Source organism: Embiotoca jacksoni, unplaced genomic scaffold (assembly GCF_022577435.1).
Source record: "Embiotoca jacksoni isolate LCO1_2020_lvr unplaced genomic scaffold, fEmbJac1.0.p SCAF_41, whole genome shotgun sequence".
Lineage (NCBI taxonomy): Eukaryota > Metazoa > Chordata > Actinopteri > Embiotocidae > Embiotoca > Embiotoca jacksoni.
Window position 1 is genome coordinate 2,796,962 of NW_027185394.1, and position 27,630 is coordinate 2,824,591.

At 42.5% G+C, this 27,630-nt stretch overlaps 1 protein-coding gene across 2 annotated transcripts; it reads right to left on the reverse strand.

The window, feature by feature from the left end:
* Positions 1–26,987, reverse strand: LOC138209913 (CCR4-NOT transcription complex subunit 3-like). 2 transcript variants are annotated; one of them, XM_069168727.1, is made up of 19 exons: positions 26,856–26,987; positions 23,598–23,660; positions 20,090–20,157; positions 18,621–18,695; positions 16,916–17,005; positions 15,612–15,740; positions 14,690–14,785; positions 12,474–12,596; positions 12,243–12,333; positions 11,885–12,018; positions 10,648–10,704; positions 9,107–10,160; positions 8,834–8,939; positions 8,551–8,695; positions 7,235–7,331; positions 6,699–6,900; positions 4,679–4,811; positions 3,915–4,040; positions 1–3,576 (listed from the first exon to the last, which is right to left on the reverse strand). In XM_069168727.1, exons 2-19 carry the CDS (start codon positions 23,620–23,622, stop codon positions 3,478–3,480), a joined length of 2,850 nt encoding a protein of 949 aa, XP_069024828.1. In that variant the 5' UTR covers positions 23,623–23,660; positions 26,856–26,987; the 3' UTR covers positions 1–3,477. The 2 variants fall into 2 exon arrangements, with proteins under 2 accessions (XP_069024828.1, XP_069024827.1); XM_069168726.1 differs by having other exon boundaries at positions 12,474–12,602.
* Between the last annotated feature and the right edge of the window lie 643 nt (positions 26,988–27,630).

Here is a 27,630-nt window from a genome sequence, read left to right on the forward strand (position 1 = left end):
TTTCTGAAAAGTAACTCTTTTATTAATATTTTACAATCCTTTATTCATGGTTATGTCATTATTTACTTTTTCAGCTCCACTTTGCAAGTGTCATTATTCCATGCTGTCTGACGACAACAACAACAAACAAAAGAAAGAAAACAAAAAAAAACAAAAAGGAGAGGTTTGAAGAATGAGTCTATACAACACTTTTGTCGAAGGGGGGCAGAGAGAGATTCACATTTGGGCTCTCGGTTCGACCTCTCATCCCTTCACGCTTATCAAAAAAAACGTAGTAAACAAAGAAAAAGGTTAAAAGCAGGACTGTCAGTCGAGTGAAGACGTGTCGAGTTTGTGTGTCTGTCTGTTTGGCTATAAAAACACAAAAAACAAAAAGAACCGGGGTCCTCGTTCTCCTTCGGCTCTTTAAAATCACTTCGCCGTCACACAATCTACCGACAAATACAAAACAGGAAGATGATCTCGTCTTCGGTTCGGCTCCAAACATTGGAGGATATTTGTATTTGTGTACAAAAAAAAAAGAATAAGTGTGAAATGAAAACGGCCGCTGAGGGAGGAGGAGGAGGGAGGAGGAGGGTGGTGGTGGGGGGGGGGGGGGGGTATTAAAACCGTTGTGAATGTGTTTGGTGACAAAACGATTACAAGGTCGTCGTTGTTGTTGTTGTTGTTGTTGTGTGACGGGAAGCTGCTGGCGGATAGATTTCCTCATAAAATGGTTTATCAAATACTTCCTGAGAAATAAAGGAAATATCTACCTGGCATGAGGAGGAGGAGGAGGAGGAGGAGGGAGGGTAGGGAGGGATGAAGAGGAGGAGGAGGAGGAGGGGGTCTGGATGATACCAAGAAAAGAAATAATAAAAACAAAATAGTAACAAAAGACGACAAAATGAGCTGCTGGGTGTTGGAGGTGGAAAAAACATGACACGGGCAGTGAGAGAGTGTGTGTGTGTGTGTGTGTGTGTGTGTGTGTGTGTGTGTGTGTGTGTGTGTGTGTGTGTGTGTGTGTGTCTGTCTGTGTGTGTGTGTGTGTGTGTGTGTGTGTGTGTGTGTGTGTGTGTGTGTGTGTGTGTGTGTGTGTGTACTGTGGACTCAGTGGAAGCCGTCAGTGTGTAAACATGGAGCTGGAGGACGGAGGGAGACGGAGGCAGCGGTGCTGGTGTTGCTCAGTTTGTGCTCTTCGGTGCACAGAGAGGAGGAGGGGGGGGGGGGAGGTGGGGGGAGGTGTGTGTGTGTGTGTGTGTGTGTGTGTGTGTGTGTGTGTGTGTGTGTGCGTGTGTGTGTGTTTTAAAGGACCAGTTCGCGCCCTAATTTGGACTTCCCCCCGGTCAGCTGATGACACGATCGACTGGAGTTAAATGAGACGTTCGATAGCGGTTAGCGTCGTTTAGCTTAGCTTAGCATAAAAAAATAAAATAATAAAAAAAAAGACTGGAAAACACAAGAAATCCTGTTTGTTTACTCGGTAGAAGAATCTGCAGAGTGAAAAACAACAACAACAACAGGTTTCTGGGGCTCTTCTTGAGACAGGAAGTCGTTACTCGTCCGGCACTTTTTGTACAAATTAAACAAATAATATAAAAAATAACAGGCTAATAAGTAGCTGTGCTAGCTGCGTCCAGTCTCCGTGCTAAGCTAAGCTAAGATGCTATCGGCTCCAGCTACATGATCCAACTTTGCCAAACGATTTGATTTGAATATTATTTAAATGAAGAGATTTCTTTTCTTTTTAAAGTCAACATTATCAATGAGTAAAAAAAAAAAAGAAATAATAATAATAATAATAATAATAATAATAATAATAATAAGTGCGGTTTTAGAGTTTCAACCTGATAATCTGTCACCTTTTTAATAATTTGACGTTTTTTGTGACGAACTCAAAATGTTCAGAACGTTTTCCACGTTATCCAAATTGAAAAACGTCTGCCGACCAATCAGCACGCAGCTTTCATCAGTCGTCACAGGAGCTGAGATGTTTGTTTTTATGGTTTCTGTCGAGCCTCATTCACCTCCAGTGTTTCGGGTCAAAGGCAGAAAAACCTCAAACAGAACCAGAACCAGAGAAAAATACAAAACATGGAGTTTTTATTTTTAACGTAATCTGGGTGAGACGAAGCCGACCGGACCGAATTTAAAAGGTTTTCATCCCGAAACGATGACGGAGTCGCAAAAAAAAACCCAACAGAACCGGTCCGAGGTGAAGTTTTCTGAGGCGGAAACGAACCCTCGCAGCAGCAGCAGCATCTTTAACACTGAAATCGGGACGTCAGAGGGAGTTTTTCTCGTAAATAAAACTTATTTAGAGATTAAACCACTTTTTAACGACAGGAAATCGACCACCGACAGATTTTACGTCGAGTTCTTTGGATCTAGATTTCAGTTTTACTCCTAAATGGTCAAATAAAACCTAACAAAGATTTAACAGAACAGCCGTCGTTCCAGAAGTTCAGTTTTTATTCAATCTTGTGGCAAATGTTCGAATTTAATTCAAGTTTATGACTGAAATCGTCAAATTAAAGTTGGTAAATTTACGTAAACGAGGGTTTCAGAATATTAGAAACACTTTTAAATAAAAACATTAAATAAAATCACCTTAAAGTTATGATGTCATCGTTTATTAATGTATATTAAACTGGACTAGATTGTAAAAATTTAATGCAGTCTGAGACAAGAGTCCTGAAATTAATCCCAAATTCATGATTGTTTATAATGTGACGTAGAAAAGTGCTGAGTCAGATCGTTTCTGAAATGGTTTCAAACTGCTCTCTAAAAAAAGTTCAACATCAAAACCTTCCATGAAGTTGGTTTTATATTTTTCAGGCTGTAAAGTTTCCGGGAGGTGTTCCTAATAAACTGACCACCGAGTGTTTATCCAGAACAGTTCTGGTTTATAAAACGAGGCAGAAGACACAACAGGAAGCAGAAAAGATCCGAGTCGGCTCACTTCCTGTCCGACCGTCTCCATCTAAAGACTTTCTGCTGCTGCACCGAAGTTTGAAAGCGCTGATTCTGGTTCCTTCGTGCGTTGCTACGGGCGACGGAGAGCCATCGGCCGACGATCTTTGGTCCTTAAAGGGCTGAAATAAGCAACAGTTTTTTTTTTAATTTTTTGTTGTTTTTTTTATAAAGCCAACGCAGCGGAGGAACACGGATTATTAACACGCGTGATTTCATTCCGTGTTGTCGTTCCGGTCGGGAGAGGATGGAGGGGTTAGAGAGGGGGGAGGAGGGGGAGACGGGGGAGGGGCAGGTGTCAGTGCCAGGGTGAGAATGATGAGGTTTGGAGGGTCAGAAGGAGGGAGGGGCTTCACCCATCAGCTCCGCCCCCTCCACTCGGGCAACGCACGTCTCCGCCCCCCGGCGAGCTGAGGTCAAATCCAGGAATGTCGGCAAAGCGGATCTCCGTTCGTTCGTTTGTTCGTTCTGTGTCCGTCCGTCTCTCGTGTCCGTCCGTCCGTCTGTCTTCGTCCTCCCTGCAGGTCACTGGAGGTCTCGGTCTTCAAGGTACCGGTACTCAAACGTGAAACCTTCCTTCTTCCGCTGGCCCCATTTCTCGTAGTCAAAGTAAATGTACGTTCCCTTCAGAAAACAAACAGAAGATAAATAAATCTTAAAGGACTCGCCGTGTTACTGTGGAGGAAACACGTACCGGATAATCAGCATCCACGTTTCATTCAAATATTAAAATACCAAAAGGAGCTTCAACGTGGGAAACAACTCCCGGAAACTTTCATTTTCCTTCCACGTATTTCCGGTTTCACATTTGGCAAAATTAACTTTTTAACCTTGTTGACACGGTTATGTTTTTTTTTTATTATTATTGTTTATATGCTATAAGACAGCGTAGTGTGTGTGTGTGTGTGTGTGTGTGTGTGTGTGTGTGTGTGTGTGTGTGTGTGTGGAGATGAACTGCTGACCTGCTCGAACTCGTCCGTGATGGTCTTCGGCTCTTCGTGCCTCTGAAACCACATCATGTACTTTGTGTGGAACCTCCACGACTGCTTCTTCAGGGCTTTGGCTGCCAGATACTGGGCCTTAGTGCCCTGGAGGGGGGGGGGGGACAGACAGGAGGACAGACAGGAGGACAGACAGGAGGACAGACAGGAGGAACGAGGTTAGAAACATGTTGTGATGCAGAAAACACAGTGTTGTTTGTTTTTAACTCCGAGATGAATCAAATGAAGATAAACAGTTTCCTGTTTTTCCATCGATGGAAGGATCTTGATTCTGTATTTTATTCCCGTCTTTCCGCTGCACTATAACTTTTATCCTATTTTCTTTTACCCTGCTTTATTTTAATGTTTGAATCATTTGTTTTTAATTACATTTTTAAGTGTCCTTTTCTTTAGCCTGATGTTTTGATGCTTTTAATGTGTGCGGTTTTGTTGAATTATAGATTTTAAAAGGATTCAGAGCACTCACATTTACAGCCGACGGAGCCTTCGTACCGACGCCACAATTTGTTTTGTAAAACTACGATACTTTTTTTTGTGTAATTTTCTGGGTTAAAAAAAAAAAAGTTTAATGAATGAATTTTTTTTTTTTTTTTTTAACAAAAGCTGCTGAAAAATCAAAACATTCCCCCTAAAAAACAAAACAAACAAACCACAACTGTTTTCTAGCCTTCAAAACGTCTAAATAAGCACGTTGTCGTGGTAACGGCGCCGATGACGTCACGTACCTCCAGGTAGTAGAAGATGAAGAACAGGGTCTCCGTGGAGAGCCTCTGGTAGAACTCCACGGTGTCCGAGTGGGGCGGCGGCACCTGGTGGTGGAAAGGCAGGGTGGGGCTGGGGTTCCTCATCAGGTACTGCCTGTCGGACCGACACGGAGGGAGGGTCAGTGAACGCCACACGCACAAGCAGCAAACAATATCAAACTCAGAAAATGAACCGATCGGACGAGATGCAGCCGATCAACGACTTCCACTTATATTCAGGAGTTGTTGTTTGTTTGTTTTTGAACAGGTGCATCACATCACCGTCAATAAGATGTTTATCATTATTTAGGCGTGAAAAATCAGCGTTTTTAGACATTTATCACACTTAATAGCGCTGAGCCATATTCTCATGTAAGAAACTCATATTTTACAACTTAATTACAAAAAAAAACCAACACAATTTCTTCAAAAAGAGAGATGACAACAAGTCAAAATGGAGACGTTGAACCGTCTCCTGTAACTGAAGAACACCGACACCTCGAAGAACGGGTCAGTCGGTCGTCCACCGATGTTTTGTTGAAATTCACTGGGACACAACGAACCGATAGAAAAACACTCGTTCTCTCTGATGGATCCACACAAAGTAGGAAAATCCAGCACAGCGAGGTCACAGGCTCAGACGCACTTTTCCATCCGAATCCAGTATTTTTAGATCAGTGATGGACCCAGTTTGTCCTTTTTCTGTTTCCAATCAGGGCTGCGTTCAATGTCAGCATAAGTGTGTGTGTGTGTGTGTGTGTGTGTGTGTGTGTGTGTGTGTGTGTGTGTGTGTGTGTGTGTGTGTGTGCTGGAGGTGAATTAAAGTTGTTTAGAAACAGGCTGTCGTGTGTTTATTTCACTCGACTGTCGACGACAGTTTTAAACACAGAAGAAAAACTCCCTGCTGGCTGCCTCTCTCTCTCTCTCTCTGTGTGTGTGTGTGTGTGTGTGTGTGTGTGTGTGTGTGTGTGTGTGTGTGTGTGTGTGTGTGTGTGTCACCTGTGCTGTAAATCACAACAGGTACTGTGGGACAAGAGGGTTTGAGTGTTTGGATTTAAATGTCAATTGTATCTGTGTGGGCTGACTGCATTGTAGGAACATAACCAGTGTACTCTGCTCTGTGGGACTGCTGTGTGTGTGTGTGTGTGTGTGTGTGTGTGTGTGTGTGTGTGTGTGTGTGTGTGTGTGTGTGTGTGTACAGTATTAACAGGACTTTGTGCTGCAGCTGTTCCGTCTCTTCCTGTTGTGGTTGTTTTTTAAGTTTTATTTATTTATTTACTTTTTAATGGAAACTTTAATCAACGATGGAAACTCACCAATCGAAGGTAAAAACGATCGTTTCCACGGATCGAAGTCTGCGGCTCATTAGTGCCGTTCCATTTGTACTTTTTTTTTGTCGCCGATTAAACAAGCAGATCGTTCGAAGTTGATTTTAAACTAGTTTCATGTGTCATTATTTGCAGTTTACATCAACATTTAAACGAGGTGTTTATTGTCAACAAAATACCCCAAAAATAGTAAAAAAACAAACAAACAAACAACTAGAAACAAACTATTCAACTAAACCCTTGTTGAAACTTTTTTTTTTTTTTTTTTTAAACCAGATTCTCATTTTTTCAAATTAGAAAATAAAAGCTGATGAATTCTGGTGTTTTAATGTTATTTCATGTGGATATGAGTGGAAATAAACTAATTCATTCAAGTTTTGTTTTTTGTTTTTTTAATTACAAAAAAATAGAGTATTTTTTTCCCTCTGAAATGTGGTGAACTACACTTTAATCATAGAAAACTAGTGATCAGAGTATTAAAATATAAGGCAGTTTTACAAAATAACCAATAAAATGTAAAATAGAAATCACCAACAATCATCCACTGATATATCAAAATAATAATAAAAGACAGTGAAAGTTGTTGGGACATTTTTGTAATTTTTTTGAACTAGGATTTGAATATTTATCCGTAACAGTGATTTTTTTTTTTGCAGACCGTGTGAAAACCGCACCTGATTCTCTCGGAGTCGGACGGGTGCGGCATGTGCGTCCACGCCGCCTCCTCCATGGCCTGTTGGTAGAGCTGGTCTTTGGACAGGGGCACCGGCCCCAGAGGACACACCCCCAACGACGGGGGGATGCTGACCTCCGACAGCGAGGGCTGAGGCGCCGACGGGGGGCCGGAGGGGGCCGCCGTGCTGCTGGGGAAGATGTCTGAGAGGGCGACGGGGGAGTCGAGGACGTCAGGAGGCGATTCAGGGTTTGAAGAGACGGAGGGAGGGAGGGAGGGAGGGAGGGAGGGAGGGAGGGAGGGAAGGAGGGAGAGAAGTTGAGTCAGGGATGATAATATCATCAGCAGCGTTTTTGTTCAGAGGAGGCCGAGAGTGGGAGGTGAGATGACATTTTGTTCCATTAAAACTACAGCTGTTCTATTTCTGCTCTGTGGCAACCCTCCTTTTATTAGGGTACAAAGGGGAGTGTGTGTGTGTGTGTGTGTGTGTGTGTGTGTGTGTGTGTGTGTGTGTGTGTGTGTGTGTGTGTGTCCTACCTGGGTTGAGGTGCAGGGAGGACACGTCTCCCTCGATCCCTGAGCTGAGTGCTGCTCGCTCGGCCATGGACTTGAGGCTGCTCAGAGGTTCCTGGGGCTGATGGGGACAGACAAGGAGACTCATGTGAAAACAACACACACACACACACACACACACACACACACACACACACACACACACACACACACACACACACACACACACACACACACACACACACACACACACACGTATCGTACCTGCCCGAACGTGGGCACTCGAGTTCCCGCGCCGCTGGGAATGTTGTCATGGAAATCACTTTGACTTTGTATTTTTTTTTAAATTTAATTTTGTATTTTTTTTTGAGGACACGGGAGCAAACAGAACAAAGATGTGATGTAACATCAGGCGAAACAAAGAATGACGAGGACCACGACTGAGCGGTTACAGTCAGGTGCGTATAGAAATTGTTTTCTGAGTTTCGTGTTGCCTGGCAACCAGCGGTGACGTCACCCGCTCGTTTGTAAACAAGCCGTGGAGTTCGCCACCTTTGCTAGTTCGGCGCAGGAAGCGACCATATTTGGACGAGCTGGGGGAGGAGCTAAAGGTGGATCTGACTCGATCTGATTGGAAACCTGACGATGCTACGTCCCGCCCACCGATAGATGTAACCTGACTGCACCACAGGCCTGTCAATCAAACAGACACGCCCCCAAAAACAGGTCTTCTTGAATCTTCTTTTCTAATGAATGAGGGATTATTTTCAAAGGGCTTAAATCTCCGTAACGAAGCGGCCACTTTGGACAGCATTCAGACTTTTTATTCATTTTATTTTGTTGGCACACTTCCTTGTGTTTCAGGTTTTTTTTTTTTTTACAATTTGTAATTATGTGACAATTTTTAGTGCGATCTAACATCCACTTAATGAGCCTGAAATGATGGATGACGCACGTGATTCCAGATGTTTCCTCCAAGAAACAACATGTCGACCTGCGTGGAGGTGAAATCTGGATTTTTCCCTCATTATTCTCTTCAGTTTAGTTAAAACTTGTTAACGGTGTCTGAAACGGTTTGCCTGAACAATAAACTGCAGTAATGAGACAATAATCTTCCCCCCTTTGGATTTAACTGTTGGCAGACTTAATTAAAGGAAAAGAAAAAGTAGTTATTGCCGTGTTTGCAAGCAAATAGAGTCTGTGGAGATCTGGGAGGCTTTAAAAACATTTTGTTTACAAAATCCCAAAGACACCCGTTTATCAGGCTGAGATGGTGTGAAGGTGGAGGAGGAGGAGGAGGAGGAGGAGGAGGAGGGAGTGTGTTCGAGTGTGATTCTCACCTTGATGCTGTCGGACTGCGAGTAGGACAGCGGTCCGTTCAGCAGGCTGCCGCCGCTCACCGCTTTGGCCTCGCTGTAGGAGGCCGGCGACGGGGAGCTGGACGACAAACTCAGAGAGCCCAGTAAACTGGGACCCGTGTCCTTACTGGGAGACGAGGAGAGAGGAGGAGCACGAGGGACAGGTGAGCAGCGTGGAGAGGACAAAAAGGGCTTTTAAAACACTCAGTGATTCAGAAATTTAAAGGGTTATAAAGTATAAAGATTTTTATATGCAACAACTTACGGCTGATTGGCTGTGGAGGTCAAAGACAATGGTTGGCTGCTTTGTGATTGGCTGGCACTGTTGAGGGCGGAGTCTGTTGTGCTGTCTGCTAACACAGCGCTGTAACCTGTAACGTAAACAGGAAACGGCCGGAATAAATTTCAAAATAAATGCATATTCTCAGTCGGTCGATCTCTTGAACTCACTAAAGGACACTAACGAGAGTTTTGTTCTCGTGTGGATCCGTAACCGCTCGCTGCTGCCTGTGCAGACGTCGGGACATCCGACACTCACTTGTGCTACCGTTCTGCTTCTGTCGGCTCGGCGGTCGGACCGAGAGCGACGAGTTTCCTCCCGTGACTCCGCCCCCCGCTGAGCCCGAGCTGCCTCCGTTGCTCCCGATCACTCCGACTCCGCTACCCGGCGCTAAACCCCCCACCGGGCTGAGCGACACCAGGGAGGACCCCTGCATCCCCGACTGACCGGAACCCAAACCCAGAATCCCGGAGCCGATGCTGCCGAGCCCCGGCGCCGCTCCGAGCAGCCCGCCCGGCGAGGACGTCGGCCCGCCGACCGTGAGGTTTCCGCCGCCGATGGAGCCCACCCCGCCGATGGTCGTGGCGGCGCCGACGCCGCCGAAGGAGCCCGGCAGGCCGGAGCCGATGGCGCCCGAGGCGGCGGCCTGAGCGTAGGGCGCCGGAGTGGAGCTGGACAGGAGGCCCGCCATGGTGCTCAGGGACGCCGGCATCCCCGACAGGCCGAGGCCCCCGGACATCGGGCTGGTGGTGATGGAGCCGGACATGCCGCCTTTCCCCAGAGAGAGACCCAGGCTGAGGCCCAGGCTGTTGGAGGTCGGCGTGGAGCCCGACAGCGCCTGCAGCTGGGAGATGGAGGTGAAGAGGCCCTGCGTGGTGGCGTTGGGCGGAGAGGACGAGGTGGAGGAGGAGGAGACGGGGTAGCTGCTGGTGGAGGTGCTAGGGTTGGAGATGGGCACTGAGGAGGAGGAGGGGGAGGAGGAGGTGATGGAGTTTTTGGCCTGCTGCTGCTGCTGCTGCTGCTGTTGTTGCTGTTGCTGTTGCTGTTGCTGCGTTGACGGCTGCTGCTGGGTGGCGTTGCTGTAGCTGCCAGCGGAGGTGTTGGAGAGGAGGAGACTCCCCGGGTTGCCGTGATGACCGTTGCCCCCAGAGCCGCCGCTTCCTCCCCCGGCGATGGTCGCCATGGAGACCAATGAGGATGAGGTCAGTCCCGAGACGGAGGAAGAAGAAGAGGAGGAGGAGGAGGAAGAGGAGGAGGAGGAGGAAGAAGAGGAAGATAACGAGGATGAGGGGTTTCCGTTCTTCACGGGCGACTGGAAAAAAAAAAAAGAAGAAAGAAACGTGAAGATGTAAAATGAACTTCCAAAAGAAAATATAATAACGAGCATGTTTTAGAAACAAGGTGTTGAGGCAACTAGATTGCTGTTATAAGATAAATTAAATCTGTGAGAATATTACAACATATCCGGGCGACTATATTATCATCATATTCAGACTATCGCCTTCAATATTGATCAATGTATTAAAGATTCTTTTACTTAAATGTTTAAAAGTTAGTGAGAAATGCTCCAACGAGCTTATTAACAGCCCAAAAACTAAAATTCATATATTTATTTTAAGATGTAGCTGAACATTTTTTGCACGTCTTTTGTATTTGTGCTATCAGAACAATTATGACAAATAATTGTTTGCAGCTCTTCTACAGTCCTCCATGCAGATTCTCCTGGAGCTTTTTTACATTTATTTCTTTTTTATTCTCTGAATTTCTCGCTGAGGAAGTTTCCGTGTCGTCACACTCACCTGACTGACTTCACTGTCTGTCGAACGTCCACGCTTCTTGTCGTCTTCCGAATTCTCCTGAGAAACACAAACACACTCGTGGCATAAGAGCACGAACACGAAGAACAACAACAACAACAACGACTCAATCCAAAGAAGCCTGTTAGTGCAGATTTAAAAGCAGAGGACGAGTTCTTGTCTTTTATTTGTATTATATGTGTTTTTATTGTCTCACCAGTTTCTTGTTCTTATATTATACGTTTCTTAATACATTTTACAGGCTTCGTGGTATTTTGGTATTTTAACCTCAATTTAAAAAGGTCCCATATTTAAAAATATTCTGGTGTTTTATTTGCAGATATTTTTGTGGTTTTAAGTGTTAAAAAAACATCTCTATAAAGTTTTATATCTTGACTCTAAAGCTTGTCTCTAGAGCTCAAACAAAAACATGCTGTATTTAAAGCACATTCATTCTTCTGATTGGCTGACTTCTTTCTGCCGTACGTCTCGACCAATCACAGGTTCTCTTTGGTCTTATAGCTCGTTTGTGCCACAACAAAATGTCCACTTTGTGTAGTTGTTGGGGTTTTTTTTGGCAAAAAAAAAAAAAGTTGGACAATGTGCCATGCTGAAGGGAGACACATGACATCAGCGTGGGTTTGTGACATCACAAACTACTAGCTGTCCAATCAACTCTGTTTCTCTGTGGACTGAGCGTTTTGACACTTTCATCAGAAGTCGATATTTAACCGTATTATTTTCAGAAAAACATTCCCGGGAAAATCTAAACGTTTAACTACACTCAGTGAACTTTCCTCATTTCCCAGGATTCATTGCAGCGTCCTTCACGGGTTCCCTTTCACAACACCACGCCTTCTATTCACATCCATCAGACCTGTAATCACCGCTCTCACTGCGTGCTGCATGTGGGCGCACGAGGAAGAACAGATGATATAAAGGCAGCGCGGCAGAACAATGAGAGCAGATGGCAGCTACAAAGGCACTTATCTTACTTTTATACTTTACATATCGACCCGAGGTGAACATGCTACACTCTTAATAACACGCGATTACCATTAATGACAATGAAGAGATAATAATCTGATTAATTTAGGTGCCAGAGGTGAGAAGCTTCGTTATTAATTGGGATTGTCGCGTCAATCTTTGGAGTGGAAACAGAGAAACTGGGACGTTTTAAATTGCTCTTAATACTTTTCTGTGAGGAGGAACCGTTTAAGAGTAGTTTAAGTTTTCTTACTGTAGTGCAAGTGGCCGGCGACGGGGGGATGGGCGAGGACGAGGTGGTGGAGGTGGGGGTGCTGCTGGAGTGCTGGAAGATCTCGTCCTCCAAGTGCGAGTGTCCCGGTGGGGAGGTGGCGAGCAGCGACTGAGCTGCAGGGAGATCGGAGAGGACAGTTCAGTCATATCAGTTCACGGCCTTCAAGCTATTTTTTACATCAATTTAAAAAACTTCTCTATAAAGTTTTATATCTTGACGCTTCAGCTTCTCTCTGGAGCTCAAACAAAAACGTGTCTGTGTCAAATCGTATCTTTTCAAAATGCTTCCTTGTAGTGCGTTTTTCACATTTGATATATTATGTATTTTGTCTACTTACGAATGTCCTCCAGGTCCAAGTCGTCGTAGAGAAACTCGTTCTCCTCGAAGTCGGGATCCTGAGACGAGTCCATATAATACTCCACGTCATCCTGTGTAAACAATTAAGAGACGACGTTACAGGGACGTCAACTTTCTCCGTAAAGTCACACGTTTATGTTTTAATGTGTCGGTTAATAAATCTTTCCATAAAAAAACAAAAAAAACAACCTATCATGTCTCTTCCACAAACCTTGATCTTCCTGACGGCATCCACCTGCACTGAGTCGTTGTCCAGCATCCTCAGTATCGTCTCCAGCATCCGGATGTGGTACCGATGCTTCTCGATAAACTTCTTCAGCTCCTCAATCCGGTCCTGCTTCTACATGAAAATGAAGGGAACAAATACGGGGAGGGAAAACAACAACAAAAAGAGTTTTAGTCTAGTCGGACGACAGCGAAAAATCTAATTTCTTTGCACAAATTGCAAAATTAGTTCTAGTTTTGACGCTCGTTGTATCTCCGGTATAAAACTTTCCGTATTTACCGTGCAGAGATTAAAACCACCTCATCCCAAAACTAAATTATTTATCGAAATAGCAGGAAACAAAACCACATTTAGAAAAAACAACAACAAGCACTACAGTTTGCAAACATTGGAAAAAAAAAAAGAAAAGAAAAACATACGAGAGGCGCTGCTACATGTGCACTTCACAGCTTAATGCGTCGCACAGCAGCACTTCTTATTTCAATATTTCATTCTTCATCTCTGAAGCTCTCGTGCGGTCTTAATGTCGCAGATTGTGGACGTCTTTTGTCTGAAAGTGCTGCTCGGGGCGGATTCAGACGAAACTAAACATATCCAGACGTCTCCGGAGGGTGAAGAAGAAAAAAAACACTTCAGGAAAAGAGTGCACATGTGACTGTCTGATGATGTGATTATAAAAAAAAAACTCAGCAGCTGTTAAAACACTTCTGGATCGATACGTCGTCGGGCTGCCGGACGGCGTTGAGTGGATTCAGCCGAGTGGAACGAAGTAATGCGTTTCATCCGAGTACTTATTAATGCTGCAGCGGCAGCAGCACATGTCAGGAACATGAAGCGGTCTGCTGAGTGCACGCACACGCACACGCACACGCACACACACCTACACACACCTACACACACACACACACACACACACACACACACACCTACACACACACACACACACACACACACACACACGCACACACACACACACCATCAAACAGTCCAGAAACTCCTCAGAAATATAGGAAATAAATCTCCTCTGTGTTCACGTACAAATCACAAGTTCAAACGTTCAGAAAGTGTTGTTGTTATTCTGATTCTTTTCAGTGAATAAACTCCAGATTTATTAAGATAAAATAAGAGGAAGTAGTCAGATTAAACTTGTTGAATTCTGTTTTGAAGCTAGAAATGTTGCACATTTGTTGTTTTGTTGAAATCCCACTAAAAGACTAAAAGCTCCCACATGGTGTTATTTATAAATAAAACAAAAACAACAACGATAGTTTTCAGTGAACATTACTGAAACAAGATTAAAACACATTTGGTGCTCTGGTGAGTATTTGGGGCAGCAGGACAAAATCAACTACTGTGTGTGTGTGTGTGTGTGTGTGTGTGTGTGTGTGTGTGTGTGTGTTCATGCAGGAACATGTCACCCGAGTGCAACAGTGCAGCTCGCTGGTGTGTTTTGAACTGTTTTTTTTTGTTTTTGTTTTTTTTCCAGAGTTCATCTGTACGAAGATTCAGAAATGAATCTGGATGAAGAGCCGGGGGCCAAAAAGAAATGTTTACGTGATGGGAAATTACATTTGATTAGAATGGGATGTATTTTACATTAAATTTACCTTCTAAATTGAAGAATAATTGTGCGGCTCTGAGTTGTTTTTTCTACACTGTAAAAAAAAAAAAAAAAGTCACTAAATTTATCCTTTAAAACATTAAAACAAAACAGCCAATCACAAAAAGAAAAGGTGTTCCTTCATCCGAGCGGAGGAGAGCGTCCATCTTCCTCTTCGTGTGGCTGCTGAAACACTTCTAATGAATGCCGACGTGCATGCGAGGCGTCGTGCAAGAAGCGAAGAGGGGAAACTGGATTTTAACCTCAGACACTTTGAATTAATCAAAAATAACCCAGTAAATAACCCAGAAAGTTGCGTTTGTTCTGTGTTAGTTCTTATTAAGTGCCAGCAGAGATCCAGTGAGAGTTTGTGTCAGAGGTGGTTAGTGATGTTTTCTTTTCATCCCTGCATGTTCATTTTTTATCTCCACTATTGCATCCTGAAAACACAAACAAACCAAGACGTTTTTTGTTTTGTTTATCGCTGAATTTAAAAACCTCTCACGTCATGACAGAAAATTCGAAGTCAGTGACGAGCAGGAAGCGCTACGTTTTCTTTGAAGCTCTCCGACCGAGGCGGTCCGACGCTTTACCGACTGACCTCTTTGTCTACTTTCTTTTTCCTGGTCTGGACCGACAGAGACTCCACTTCGCTCTCGAACTGGTCCACCTGCATGTTCAGCGTGTCTATCGTGTTCTGAGGACAGACGGGAAGCAAAAAGGGGGTCGAAACGTTAGGACGCTAGTCGATAAGCAAAAGCAGATGAATTCACCCGTCAATCACCGATGAAACATGGCAATAAGTGTGATCAGCTTCTCGTGATAGACAGCCGTGTTTAGGTGGAAGAGGCTGGTGTTTTTGTTGTTGGTTTTTTAAAGTCGAGACGTTTTATCTTAATTTTGGTTCCAGTAAAGTGTCACTTTCACTTTCACTTTTTCTAAAAGAAAAAATCTAAAGAAACAATCCCAGCAGAAAACTCCCTCATGAAAAAAGGTGACCTTTGACCTGTAGAGCTCCTCCTCTCGACAGATATTAATATCTTGTTTTTTGAGAATGGAAGCAGCGCATTTTCCACAGATTGAGTGAAAGTATGAGGTTCGAGTTGGCGGCTGATATTTGAAATCCTCACATGCTCATCCTAATAATAACAATAATAATAATAATAACAATAATGATAATATCATACAAGAAATGCACCTCGAAGGGATTTCCAACAAGAAAATGACATGCAGTGTTTCACATTAAAACAGATATAAAGGAACTTTTAAAAAATATAGAAAATAAATAAAAATGCATAAAATTAAACACAAATAGAGTTTAAATCCAAAATAAAGCAATATGCATATAAAAGGCGCAGTAGTTCAAGAGTAGCTCAGTAAAGAGACAAGTTTTGAGCTTTCTTTCACTTCTCTGCACAATTTAAGTAACCTAAGAGTATAAATACGCCGATATGACACTTTAGAAGAGTAATATGGGGAAAAAAAATGCTGCCGTTTCTGTCTTCTTGTACTTTGCAGCTCACCGTGAGCCACGTGCCGACCTCCTCCTTCTCCTTCTGGGCCGGGTCCACCTTCTGGGCCAGACCCAGACCCTCTTTCGAGTACGCTTTCGTTTTGGTTTCTCGTTCCACGATCTTGAACCGCTCCATTTGCTGCAGGCGGATTAAAAAAGAAAAATAGACAAAAGACAAACATCACTTAATACTTTAAGAATAAAAAAAATTTGCACATTTAAATCTACCATAAGAAGTTTTCTTTATTGCCACCAGGAGGCAGCAGAAACAAGTCGTGAACAGAATTGACGTAAAATCTGATTTTAAGTCGGGAACCTTCGAATAGCCATAAAATAAAATAAATAAATAAATCAAACGGTCAAATGGACCGTCGTTTCATTTTCCGGTGTCTGCTTGTAATGCCCTACTACCGCCAGAAGGTGGCAGTAATTCACCTAAACTGGCTGTTTGCCAACCATCTTATGGTTCCCAGCAAATATCAAACAGGACTTTTTTTGCTTGAAATTGGCAGATTTTAAGTTGATGTAACCAACTTATCAGTAAACAGATGCTTATTTATCCGGTTAGAAAGGAGGATCACGCTAAAGCTCAAATTTCACTTTTTACAAAGTTACCAAAAAAAACCTTAATTTACATAAAAGCATAAACTGAGGATACAAAAAAAAAAAAATCTGAAAAAAGGGGGAAGGAATGAAAAGATTTCTTGATCAAAACCAGCACATATCTGGAGGTATAATATATCATTTTCCACTCGAGTTAAGTTTCATGAACGCAGTAAAAAAAAACAACCTGCATTCATGTTGTGGTTTGTCTTCCTTATCACAGCATTAAAATAAAATGTGTGGTATTATGTCTGCTAAGATTTTTTAACTTTAAATAAAAATGGCATGACTCTTAAGCTCTGATTGTACTGGAAAAACATTAAATGAACAAAATTAGTCAGTTTAAAATCTGCGCTAACTTCTTATATATATATATATGAAAATAAATGGCAAAAAAAACTATAGTTTGCGTCGATATTGGACAAATATCAAGATAAACATCAAAAACAGTAATTTACTGAAAACTTTTGACTGTTGGAGTCAAATATTATCTGATAATTGTTGGTAAATGGTTCTTTAAGTCTGCTAATCTGTGGCAGAAACACAATTACTTTTTTTTTATATACCAAGAAATGTTTTGGACAAAAAACTAAAACCAGTTTATCATATTTGTTGTTGTTGTTGTTTTTGTCAAGAGCTCAACACAAACCCCTTCCTCCCTCCCTCCCGAGCGACCGCGGCGTAAATCCTCTCCGTCCTCGGCTCACTCACCGTTTCTATGAGTTTGCGGTTCTCTACGAGCTGCCTTTTGTCTTTGATCTCGTTGGATGCCACCCACGTCTTGATCTGGTCTCGAAGACGCTGAGGGACCAGAAGAAGAAGAAGAAGAAGAAGAAGAAGAAGAGGAAGAAGAAGAGGAAGAGGAGCGGGGGAGGGAGGGATGCAGATACATCGGTGAACTCTGTGATACGTGCAGAGACTCGTCCTCCACAGTCATGGATGCTGAAATTCATGTCTGTGTTCAGCAAACCGGCCTGGCTTGGCTTGGCTTGGCTTGGTTCTCATGACAACACGGAGACAGCAACACACACACACACACACACACACACACACACACACACACACACACACACACACACACACACACACACACACACACACACGCTGCTGTTTTGACTTAATATTGTTCTTAATTTCTTTAATCGCTGAATCGTTTCAGGTGTCTGATTTGCTTTAACCTCCGTCTGATGTCACGCAGCACTTTTGCTCAACAAAATGAGGACATATTAAAAACATGACTCGACTAAACACATGAATTAGAAATATTTTGCAACTGCATTCAGGACCTCCGTGTGGATTTACTTGCAGTCGGATTAATTAACCTGAATATTCATGTGTACTCTTTTCTCTGAATCTCCACAACGGAGGGTGGAACCACACACGCGCACAATAATGCATATTAATGGTAAATATTCCAGGCTGAAATAAACTGGAAATATCATTTTTAACTAAGACTTGAGTGCACGTATCTGGTGGGGGGAGTTTTGGAGGGTATTGATCTCATCAATTCATTTTCAACTCTTAATATTACCGTATGTATGTAAATATTTCCCGAAATTTGGAAAAGCTTGAGTGGATAATAATTAAACGTCCAAAAAGCCTAAAGACAAAACCTGATAAAGACTTCGACTGGAGAACAACTAAAATATAATCTGGGAAAAGCCCTTTAGTGAGTTTTGATGTCGTCCACGATGATTTTAACTTCATTTGGCTTCGTCGGCACCCAAAACAGAAACGGATGCTGCACATGGGCATTAAAATAAAAAGGTGTTGAATATTCATCGATATGAGGAGGATCTCGTCCGTCTGCAGTCACCTGGTTTCCATATGCAAACTGCTGCAGTTTCACGTGAGGTTTAAAAACACAAACAACGGCGAGGAAACACAACGTGTATGTTTTTACTCGGGCAGATAAATCTTCGTGTGTTTTTTGTGTCGTTCCACTTCTTGGCTGATTTCCCAGTTTCACTGAACCAGTGAATTAAAAGAAAAACGAGCAGGTTTTACTGACTCAGTAAGAGGCTCCAAATGTTCCCCCGAGGACCCATCTGCACTTTTTCTTTTTTTTCTTCTCCCCTCTGGGAGACAACCAAGCATTTCAGGTCTCAGCTGGAGTCTTAAAATTAGGTCAACTTTTCAGTAAAAAAACAAAACTAAAACTAAAAGTGTTGAAAAGGAAAGAAAGCTGCTGAGATCTGGGTGAAGACACTGCTGCTCCAAACTCTCTCTATTCTGGACAATATTTAAACTCCACATGACTTAAATATATAATAATTGCCTCTTTGAATAATTTAAAATTGTCCTGATATTGATGTTATCAAGTTTTAAATGCTGATTTGTCGTCACAGTAATTTAGTTTTGTCTCTGGGAGGTTTAAAACACCCTGCAGGGAGGTTTTTTTTGTCACTGCTCTCACCTGTAGCTTTTTAATCTCTTTCTTGAGGTCTGCTTCATATTTCTCCTTCTGGTTCGCGTTGGCTGCGTTGTGAAGCTGCAGAGAGAGAGAAAAAAATAAAAGGAAAACGGAGGGTCAAAAAATAAAAAGAAAAAAAGGTTCTGGTCCAAAAAGATGAGCTCAAAATTCAACATATAATAATAATAATAATAATAATAATAATAATAATAATAATGATAATGATAAAAAAAAAAAAGATAATGCAGTCTGTGGAAAGTTTAATCAGCCTGTCAATACAACATTTGTTATAGTTTTAGGGGAAATGAAAATATGAGGGAAAAAAAAAAGATAAAAGTAAGATGTGACTGGGTTATAAAATAAGATATTGAACTAATAAAGGTAACTGAGAATGAACTTGAGCATTTTATGTGGGTAAACAAGCTGGTGTAAAGTCAAGAGGGGAAGTGCCGGGGTTACCAAACAATAAATACATGATGTAATGATGGAAAAACAACAAAAAACAAAACAAAAGGGCAACTGGGATGTTTGTTAAGTAAAGCGCTGCCTCTTTATTAGTGGCAGTGATCTACCGTCTCCGTGCTGCTGCTGCCTGCTCGGGGCCGAGCGCCGTTTTAATAACGGCTGTTATTCACTCACTTTATTAGAAGTAATCGGGACTATCGTACTGCCCGTCGCCGTGGCGATGGCTGTTGTTTAACTGCTGAGGCGGCAGGAGCCTCGAGGAAATACGAAATACAAACGTGGGAGAAAAGACGGGCCGATAAACAACCCGTGTGTGTGTGTGTGTGTGTGTGTGTGTGTGTGTGTGTGTGTGTGTGTGTGTGTGTGTGTGTTCTTGTGAGACTCGTCTGGATTTTTGTGCCCCCCCCCCCCCCTTGCACCACATCATAATGTGGTTGCGGTTGCTATGGCGACAGCGCATGAAAACGGAATCCTTCCATCGGCGACCAGACGCCCTCTCAGCTGGCCACGGCGTTGTTTTGGTGGGATGCCATTAAATCGAGGAGTCCAGTCGATTCAAAATAAACAACTGGCAGCTACTACCGACTGAGTGGGTTTGTGCGGGACGTCCCGAGTCACGTACGCAGCGATTGTACCGACGATACCCACAACTTTTAGCCCGTGAACCTCCCCCCCAAAAAAAGAAAAATCAAAAGAAAAAGCGTCTGTCATGATGATTAAAGATGAAACAAACAGTCAGTTAAATGTTTAGACGGTTGAAGGAGAATCTACGAAGAACAATTTTATTAATCAATTCGTTTTGAGGGATTTTTTATTCTCTGGTTCCTTTGTTGTGGGACAATTTTCTTCCGTTTTATAGACATATTTCATTTTTTAAGTTGTATACCCTTGTGAACTGCAAAAAAAAGGGTGCTGAGAGATAAAGATTGGAGGCATCTCTATGTGTGACCATCTTCTTATTTTTCTGAACACTAATCATGTGACTCTTCACGACAATCGTTTCTTACCTTTTGCCAAATGTCTTCAAACTGTTCAACTCCTTCCGCTACTTTTTTCAGACATCGATCTATTTCACCTGAAGGACAAAAAAAAAAAGAAAAAGAGTAGAAAGTCAAAATTGGATTAAAAAAAATACCCAGAATATATTAAAATAATTCCAATAGAGACGGATGGATTTGTTCCCAAAGTGTCAAAAGGTTTGTTTTGTGTTGTGTTTCAACACGCATGTGATTTAGTCATTAACAGAGGAATAGTAAAAAGAACTGCCTCGTTGTTTGTTAATTTATTTGGTATGTGGTTATTAATATTGTTGATCTCGGCCCCGCTATCACTTGGCATTGGATTAAAACCACATTTTCACTGCCATCGCTGGGTACCAGGTTTGAGAGGTTTTTTATTTTTGCTCAGCTAAGTACCTGCTTTAAAAAAAAAAATAATAATACAGGCCATTGAAGTGCTCGCTTTTATATATCAGACACACAGAAAAACAACAACCACACCGCGGGGCACTTTACAAACTGTGGCTGACATCTCATGAAATATGCATACGGTAAAAGGCACATTATGCTTGTAAGCGAGAAGTCCCAAAATCTTCAAGCCATAAATAGTAGATGTTGGATGGGAGAGGAGTCAGAACCAGATTAGGGAGTGACAGGAAGAGACAAACACGTCTACATGTCCAAGATTTACATGTTACACGTTTCTGGCGTGACACAGATTTTATTTGCCGCTTGTTGTTAAATGTAAACAGGAAACGGCTCATTTCGAGTCTAATTTTATCATCTCTGACCGGGAACACATCACCGACACGGTTTTTTTTCTTCCCAGAGCTGATGTTCACGTCTTTAAATCCCAGATTAGATTATGATATGATCTCCTGTACCTCATCCAATTCTGATTTTCTGCCATGTGACTGCGGTAAAAAAAACAAAATCACCAATTTCTTGTTTGTTTTGTGTCATTATTCAAGGTCAGGGAAAACCAAAATCAGTATCATCATAACAAGGAGGAATGTTTTACGTATAAATGAGCATCACACCTCCTAAATTTATTGACCGGCAGCCGTGATAGACGAAGTCACAGTTTGCACAGTCGTCAGTTTGTCTCCGTCAGCAGCTTCGTACGCAGGAAGACAAGTTGGAAAGAGAAGCAGCTGAAACTGGAACAGTTCGTCTGTATCACGGAGAGGACGTTTCACACACTTCAGGTAACCTGGATTTATTCTGGTACGGACAGATGGGGAGGACCCAGGACAGACCGGGAGGACGTGGACGGACCGGGAGGACAGATAGGACGTGGACGGACCGGGAGGACCGATAGGACGTGGACGGAACGGGAGGACCGATAGGACGTGGACGGACCGGGAGGACCAATAGGACATGGATGGACCGGGTGGATGGACCAGGAGGACCGAGAGGACGTGGATGGACCGGGAGGACGTAGACGGACCAGGAGGACCGAGAGAACGTGGATGGACCGGGAGGACGTGGACGGACTGGGAGGACCATGGACGGACCGGGAGGACGTGGACAGACCGGGAGGACCCAGAGGACGTGGACGGACTGGGAGGACCATGGATGGACCGGGAGGACCGAGAGGATGTGGACGGACCGGGAAGACGTGGACAGACCGGGAGGACCGTGGACGGACCGGGAGGACCGAGAAGACGTGGACAGACTGGGAGGAGTGAGAAGACGTGGACGGACTGGGAGGAGCATGGACGGATCGGGAGGACCGAGAGGACGTGGACGGACCGAGGACAGACCGGGGGGGACCATGGACGGACCGGGAAGACATTGAACAAGAATTGTTCTGACATGCAACTAAGTGACAGTTTGAGATCCAGCAGAAGTTCCTGCAACGTCTCTCCAGTTTATTGAGGAAAAAAAAAACAAACAGCTGTTTGAACCCCATATTTCTAATATCAACTTATACAGCCGCGATCGATCCGACTTAACCCGTTGCGCAATCACTAACGAGGACACGAGCGGCGCTGAGGAAAGACGTGCGAGACCAGACCGCGGCTTCAAACGCGTCGTCCGAGCGAACTCCGGTTGGAGTTCGGCCTGAAACAGCCTCCACGTGAAGATTCTGCTGAGGGAGCGTTATTTTTAGATGAAAGTCGACTTCCTCTGTAATAATACATTACAATCTGACACAGCCGGGGAAGCGCTGCTTTGCTCGCTTCATCTTTCTTCGTGAAGACATCTTAGAGGGAGATTGTGTGTGTTTGTGTGCGTGTGTTGTTTGTAAGTAAAAATACACGCAAAGACATTTGGTTGCAGAACAAAAAAAAATCTTTGTTTGTTTTTGATTGGCAAACAAATGGGAATTCTGTGACCAAAACAAACAGGATTTTGTTCTCAGTTCATATATTTTTACTTACAAACTGGATCTTTGATTGTAGCGCGAGACATTTGCTGTCAAAACTGTTTTGTTTATGCGTTCTAGAAAGTTTTAGCTGCTTTTCTACAAATTCTGTGAACACTTTTGAGGATTTTTCTGGAACTCAATTGATGCTTGAAAGAGCCCCCCCCCCCCAAAAAAAGGATTTATTTCTAACTGCATCTGGAGCCAATAAATAAATAAAAAAAGCCTCCAACCTGGCAGGACAACAGCTTACACAACACTGCAAACAAGCTACTTGCATGTGACTTTTGTTTACAGGTCTTCTGTTATGAAACCAGCAACTTCAGCAAAAAATAAATTAAAAAAAAATTTGTGATATTTTCATGAGGGAATTTATTAATCACAGCAAAATGACACTAATGCCTTTCTGTGGTAAAATCACAGCCATTTAAAATGTTTTTGTTTGTGTTTAGTTATTTATGATTATTAAATTCCCAGTGAAGTGATGTCACTTTGGACAATTAAGTTTACTGCTAAACTTGAACTTGATACACCCGTCTACAGTGTTTGATAACCACATTTCACTCAATATATTGATATCAGAATTATTTTACTTCCTTATATCGGTATCTGCATCGTACGAAGGTATTTTTGTGTCTTTATTATGCAAAAAGAAACGAACATTTTGAGAGGAGATTTCTCACACGTGAATCAAAAATCAAGTTTGTAAGTAAAAATATATGCAAAAACATTTGGTTGCTAAAATAAAAAAATTGTATTTGTTTGTTGATTGGAAAACAAAACTATAAGACAAAATTAGTTTGCAGCACAAATAATTTTATTCTAAGTTCATAAACTTTAGTTTTGATTGCAGGGGGAGAAATTCGCTCTAATTTTTTTTTTCTTGCATAATAAAAGACACAAAAACACCTTCATACATCGGCCCCCCCAAAAAAATCCAGCAGGGATTAAAATGTGTGGTAAACCTCCCCCACCTGAAAAGACAACAAACCCTGATGCCCATTTGCATCAGCTCAGGTGTTTGAAGCGACACACACATATACACACACACTTAAACACACACTTAAACACACACTTAAACACACACACTTAAACACACACTTAAACACACACACTTAAACAGACACACAGAGCCAGAAACCTCACCTTGAAGTTTCCTTTTATCGGCCATGGCTGATGACTAGGATGATGTCTTCATGCCTTCTTTTACTGCAGAAAAAAAAATAGAAAAAAAAAAAATCGTATTTATTCATTGGTTTAATTACACTTGAATAAACAACCCGGATGGATGTCACATAAAAATACAAAATATCAAAAAATACAACCGTTATTGTAATAATAAAAAGAAAAGAAGCTGGTTACATCGTACAGTTCATTCATTTATCGAATATTAAAATGTGTTCCCGGAGTCACTTTTAATGTGTCGTACACACTTCCCGCTCTGCTTTAATTTACCTCGTTATGGTTTCTACATTTTTCGACCCGTTTTCAGACAACCGACAGAGAACAAGTCTGTTCCTGTTGCGTGGGACGCCCAACTTCCACTGCTGCTGTGTGACGTGCTGCAGCCAATTGTGTGATCTCATTCATTCACACTGTGGGAAACAGCTGACTTAAAAAAATAAAAAAAATAAAATGCACCGAAACGGAAAACTTAAAACCTGTTTTGCGGTTGTTGTTGTTTTTTTTTTATCCGTTTCCAATTTGGTGAACTAAAGCTGCAGCAAGGTCACCAAGGTAACCGTTAATAATTACCTTGAGGATTAAACCCTTTTCAGAAACCTTCTTCTTATTGTAAAGTGTCAGCAGTGCAATAAAAGACCTGCAAACATACAAGTTTTCCACTTTAAAATGTCCTGCACGGCATTTTGTAGTTGCAATTGTTTACAAGATGAAGAGAAACCTGTAGAAATGTTGATTTATTTACTTGTGTTATGGGTTTCATGAAGAAAAACATCATCAATACCAGCTGATGTTTTATCATCGCATCTTTAAACTATCAAAAATCCTGCATTCATCAAACTATACTTTGGTTCAACGCCAACCGAGTTTCCATACCGAGCACCAGTTTACAATGAAAGCCAAAAAAAGAGAGATTACTGTAACGGTAGTGTAAGTAAGAAGGAAGAAGTAGGTCGTAGGAGGAGGACATTTTAGGCATAATGATTTGTGAGCGTTGATTTCTGCTCTAAAAAATTCTCTCGTGTATATTATTCATGACTTTAATTGTTCGGCAGAAAACGGCACGTTATAGAATAAAGAGGCCGTTTAATGTTCCCGTTCTTCAACAGTAAACATGTAAATATGGAGATTTTTTCTAAAAGCCTTTCTTTCCAACATTAAGTCATCATTGACAGACGAGTGCGAAAAGTAAAAAAAAAAAAAGGACTCTTAAGTGGGTTAAAATGTTTCTCACGGGGCGTTTGAGTTTCTAATCTGCATATTCTCAGCATTTCTAAGAAGAAAGAACCATTAATTTTTCATTTGTTCTTTAATTAATGCCTCATTTTATGCTTTTCCTCACTTTCTTTTTGTTTTTTTAAGCATCTTACAGTGTGAAATCCGTCCTCGATCGTAGCCTTGGCTCGCAGCAATAAGGTAAATAAACGCCCGATATGCCAGTAAGATGATGTAATTTAACACATTGATATTTCTTGAACTGAAACACTCGCCGGAGGGCAAAATAACCCGTAAAATTAAACGCTAACCTCACCTAAAAATAAAAAGCTTCTCATTCACCGTCACAACATGCAACGACTGATTTTCACGTCATTATTTTTGATGTATTTTTAACAGGCCTCAACAACATTACACGCTTCGCAGGGAAGTGCTTTTATTTTGAAGAATACCGTCATATATTTGGTGGAATGCATCGACCTGCTCCTCGTGTACGTTACAAAGAAAGTGTGCGTTTGGATCCTGTTAAATAATCAATAAAAGAAAAGAGAGGACAACGACACCACAAGTAAATCTCAGAAATGATCATTTAAATGACCGTTTTGAATTTACGTCGTAAGTTCAGACAAAGTTTGTGTCAGTAAGAGACAGTAAGAGCAAACGCTCTGGCCGATAAACCAGCAGGTTATCATCTGATTTTGGATTAAAAAAAAAAAAAATGCTGCAGAAAAATGTGATCACTTAGTTCTGCGGCCATTTTTTTCAGGCTGTGGTTTGTGTCAAATGAATTTCATGCAAAGAGATGCATATATTTTAAATGATCAGAGGACCAGCGTCCGTGTGGGAGGGTTCATAGTTGGGATGATGCTGCAGCAGCAACCGAGACACGTTTAATAAATGTGTTTCCTAAATGTCACATTAGAGCGAATCAGTTGCAGCTCGAGTGTCTCGTAAACTGAGTGTAGGTTTTCTTGTCCTGATTTTTGAGCCCAATCTTGATTTCCAACACGGAGGGAAACTTGGCCTGCACGTCCGACGAGTTGAGGTATTTGTACTTTACTCGAGTATTTCCATTTTGTGTAACTTCATACTTCCGGTGCACGAAATCTCAAGGACAAATAACGTAGGTTTTTACTCCACTACGTTTGTTCTGAAGTTCACAGTGAACACCAGGTACATCCAAATGTACTCATTTTGAATTTGAATTATTTTTACGGCATGAACTGATTAGAGCAGATGTTCCTTTACGAGTTGAGAAAATGTCTCCTACTTTTCAAACTCAATAATTATATATGATAGTAAAACACACACTTTTACTAATAGTGGAGTATTTCCAGTGTACTTTTACTTAAACGAAGGACCTGGATACTTGCTCCACCTCTGTGGGTTTGAACCTCCATCCTAGTCTGTCTGAGAGGTCCTGCCATTAAGAAGCTTTTTCCCACACAGGTACACGCACACCTGGTGGGGGTGGGAGAAGGGGGGGGGGGGACACTTGGACCGGCTGAGTTTGTGACCCGAGGACACTTCCTCCGTTTGCTCCTCCGGTATCTTACACCTGGAAACGAACCCCGGAAACCGGAGCAGCCCGGTGGTGTCTCCAGACCGCGGGACGAGCGCGTTTTCCGGCCGAGCTGTTTATAAACAACGCGGGCATCGTCGGTGGCAGCAGCCCGGTGGGCACCAACATCCGAGCACGTCCCCCCACCACCACCACCACCACCACCCCCAAAAACAAAACTCCCGAGCCCGAGTTGAACAACCGCACAACGCGGCTCCGCGCGGGGAAGTTTCCCGTTTTTAAAAAAGGCGGACTATAAGTTGGTGTCAGTGTCCGAAGAGCTGCAGCGTCCCACCGGCTGCGCTGTTTGATGTGGGAGACACAATTTGGAAAAGGGGGAGAGAGACAGGAGGGAGAAATATGGTGGGGAGGGGGAGGTGGGGGGGGGAGGAGGAGGAGGAAAGGCTTAGAAATTCATCACCTTAAGAGTCTGAGAAACATTTTACCTGGATTTTTCCGAGTCACGATTGCTTCCTCGGTCGCCACACTCCGGTAAATCTTCAGCGAGTCACTACAAAGGCTTCTTTTCTAAAAAAAAAAAATGTCAATTCTTCTCGCTAAACAATCACTCCGCACATCCAAGATGGCTACCAGGAACACCTCCTCCTCCGATGCCCTGTTGGACGGGAGTCCCGCCTACTTTGCTTTTGATTGGTCCACTAGGACCGTTCCCGCGCTTCTATTTGCCAACAGCAGCTGTCCGTCAGAAAAGACTGGTTTTACTACTTCCAGTGTGACTCCCGCTCTGATTGGACTGCTCCGTAAAGGTCAAAGGGTAAACTCGGTCCTGTTTTACGTAGCTTCTACGGCCCCTCCCCCTCCCGCTCCGTCGGCCGCAGGGATTCTGGGAAATGTAGTTGACCACTGCCTTCACGAAGCAGCTGAACAACACCACGTTTATTAAATCATTAAATAAATAAGTAGCCAATTGTTTATTTGAGAAGGTTGTGGTTTATTTAATATCTTCATGTAGTGGAGTAGAGGACTCATTTCAGTTTCGTATTTTGTTTTTCCTCAAAAATCAACAGCAAAAAAAGCTGATTTAAATTGCTTTGTTAATATTTAAAAATTCTGTACGAAGTTATGTTTTTGTTTTTTTTACTTTTACTTTTTTTACACATCACTGCTTATTGCTTCTTTTTTTTTAAATGTAATATTAATTTAGCTTCTAAGTCAGAAACATACTGTCATGTTTTTTTCAACGTGCTCCCATCCTCTTGG

Coding starts and splice junctions, on each gene's coding strand:
- LOC138209913 (XM_069168726.1), bottom strand. CDS start 23,622: ATGGCCGATAAAAGGAAACTTCAAG. Junction 8,696..8,833: donor ACCTCCACAGCCAATCAGCC/GTAAGTTGTTGC, acceptor CTCGTCTCCCAG/TAAGGACACGGGTCCCAGTT. Junction 7,332..8,550: donor CGCAGTCCGACAGCATCAAG/GTGAGAATCACA, acceptor TGTCCCCATCAG/CCCCAGGAACCTCTGAGCAG.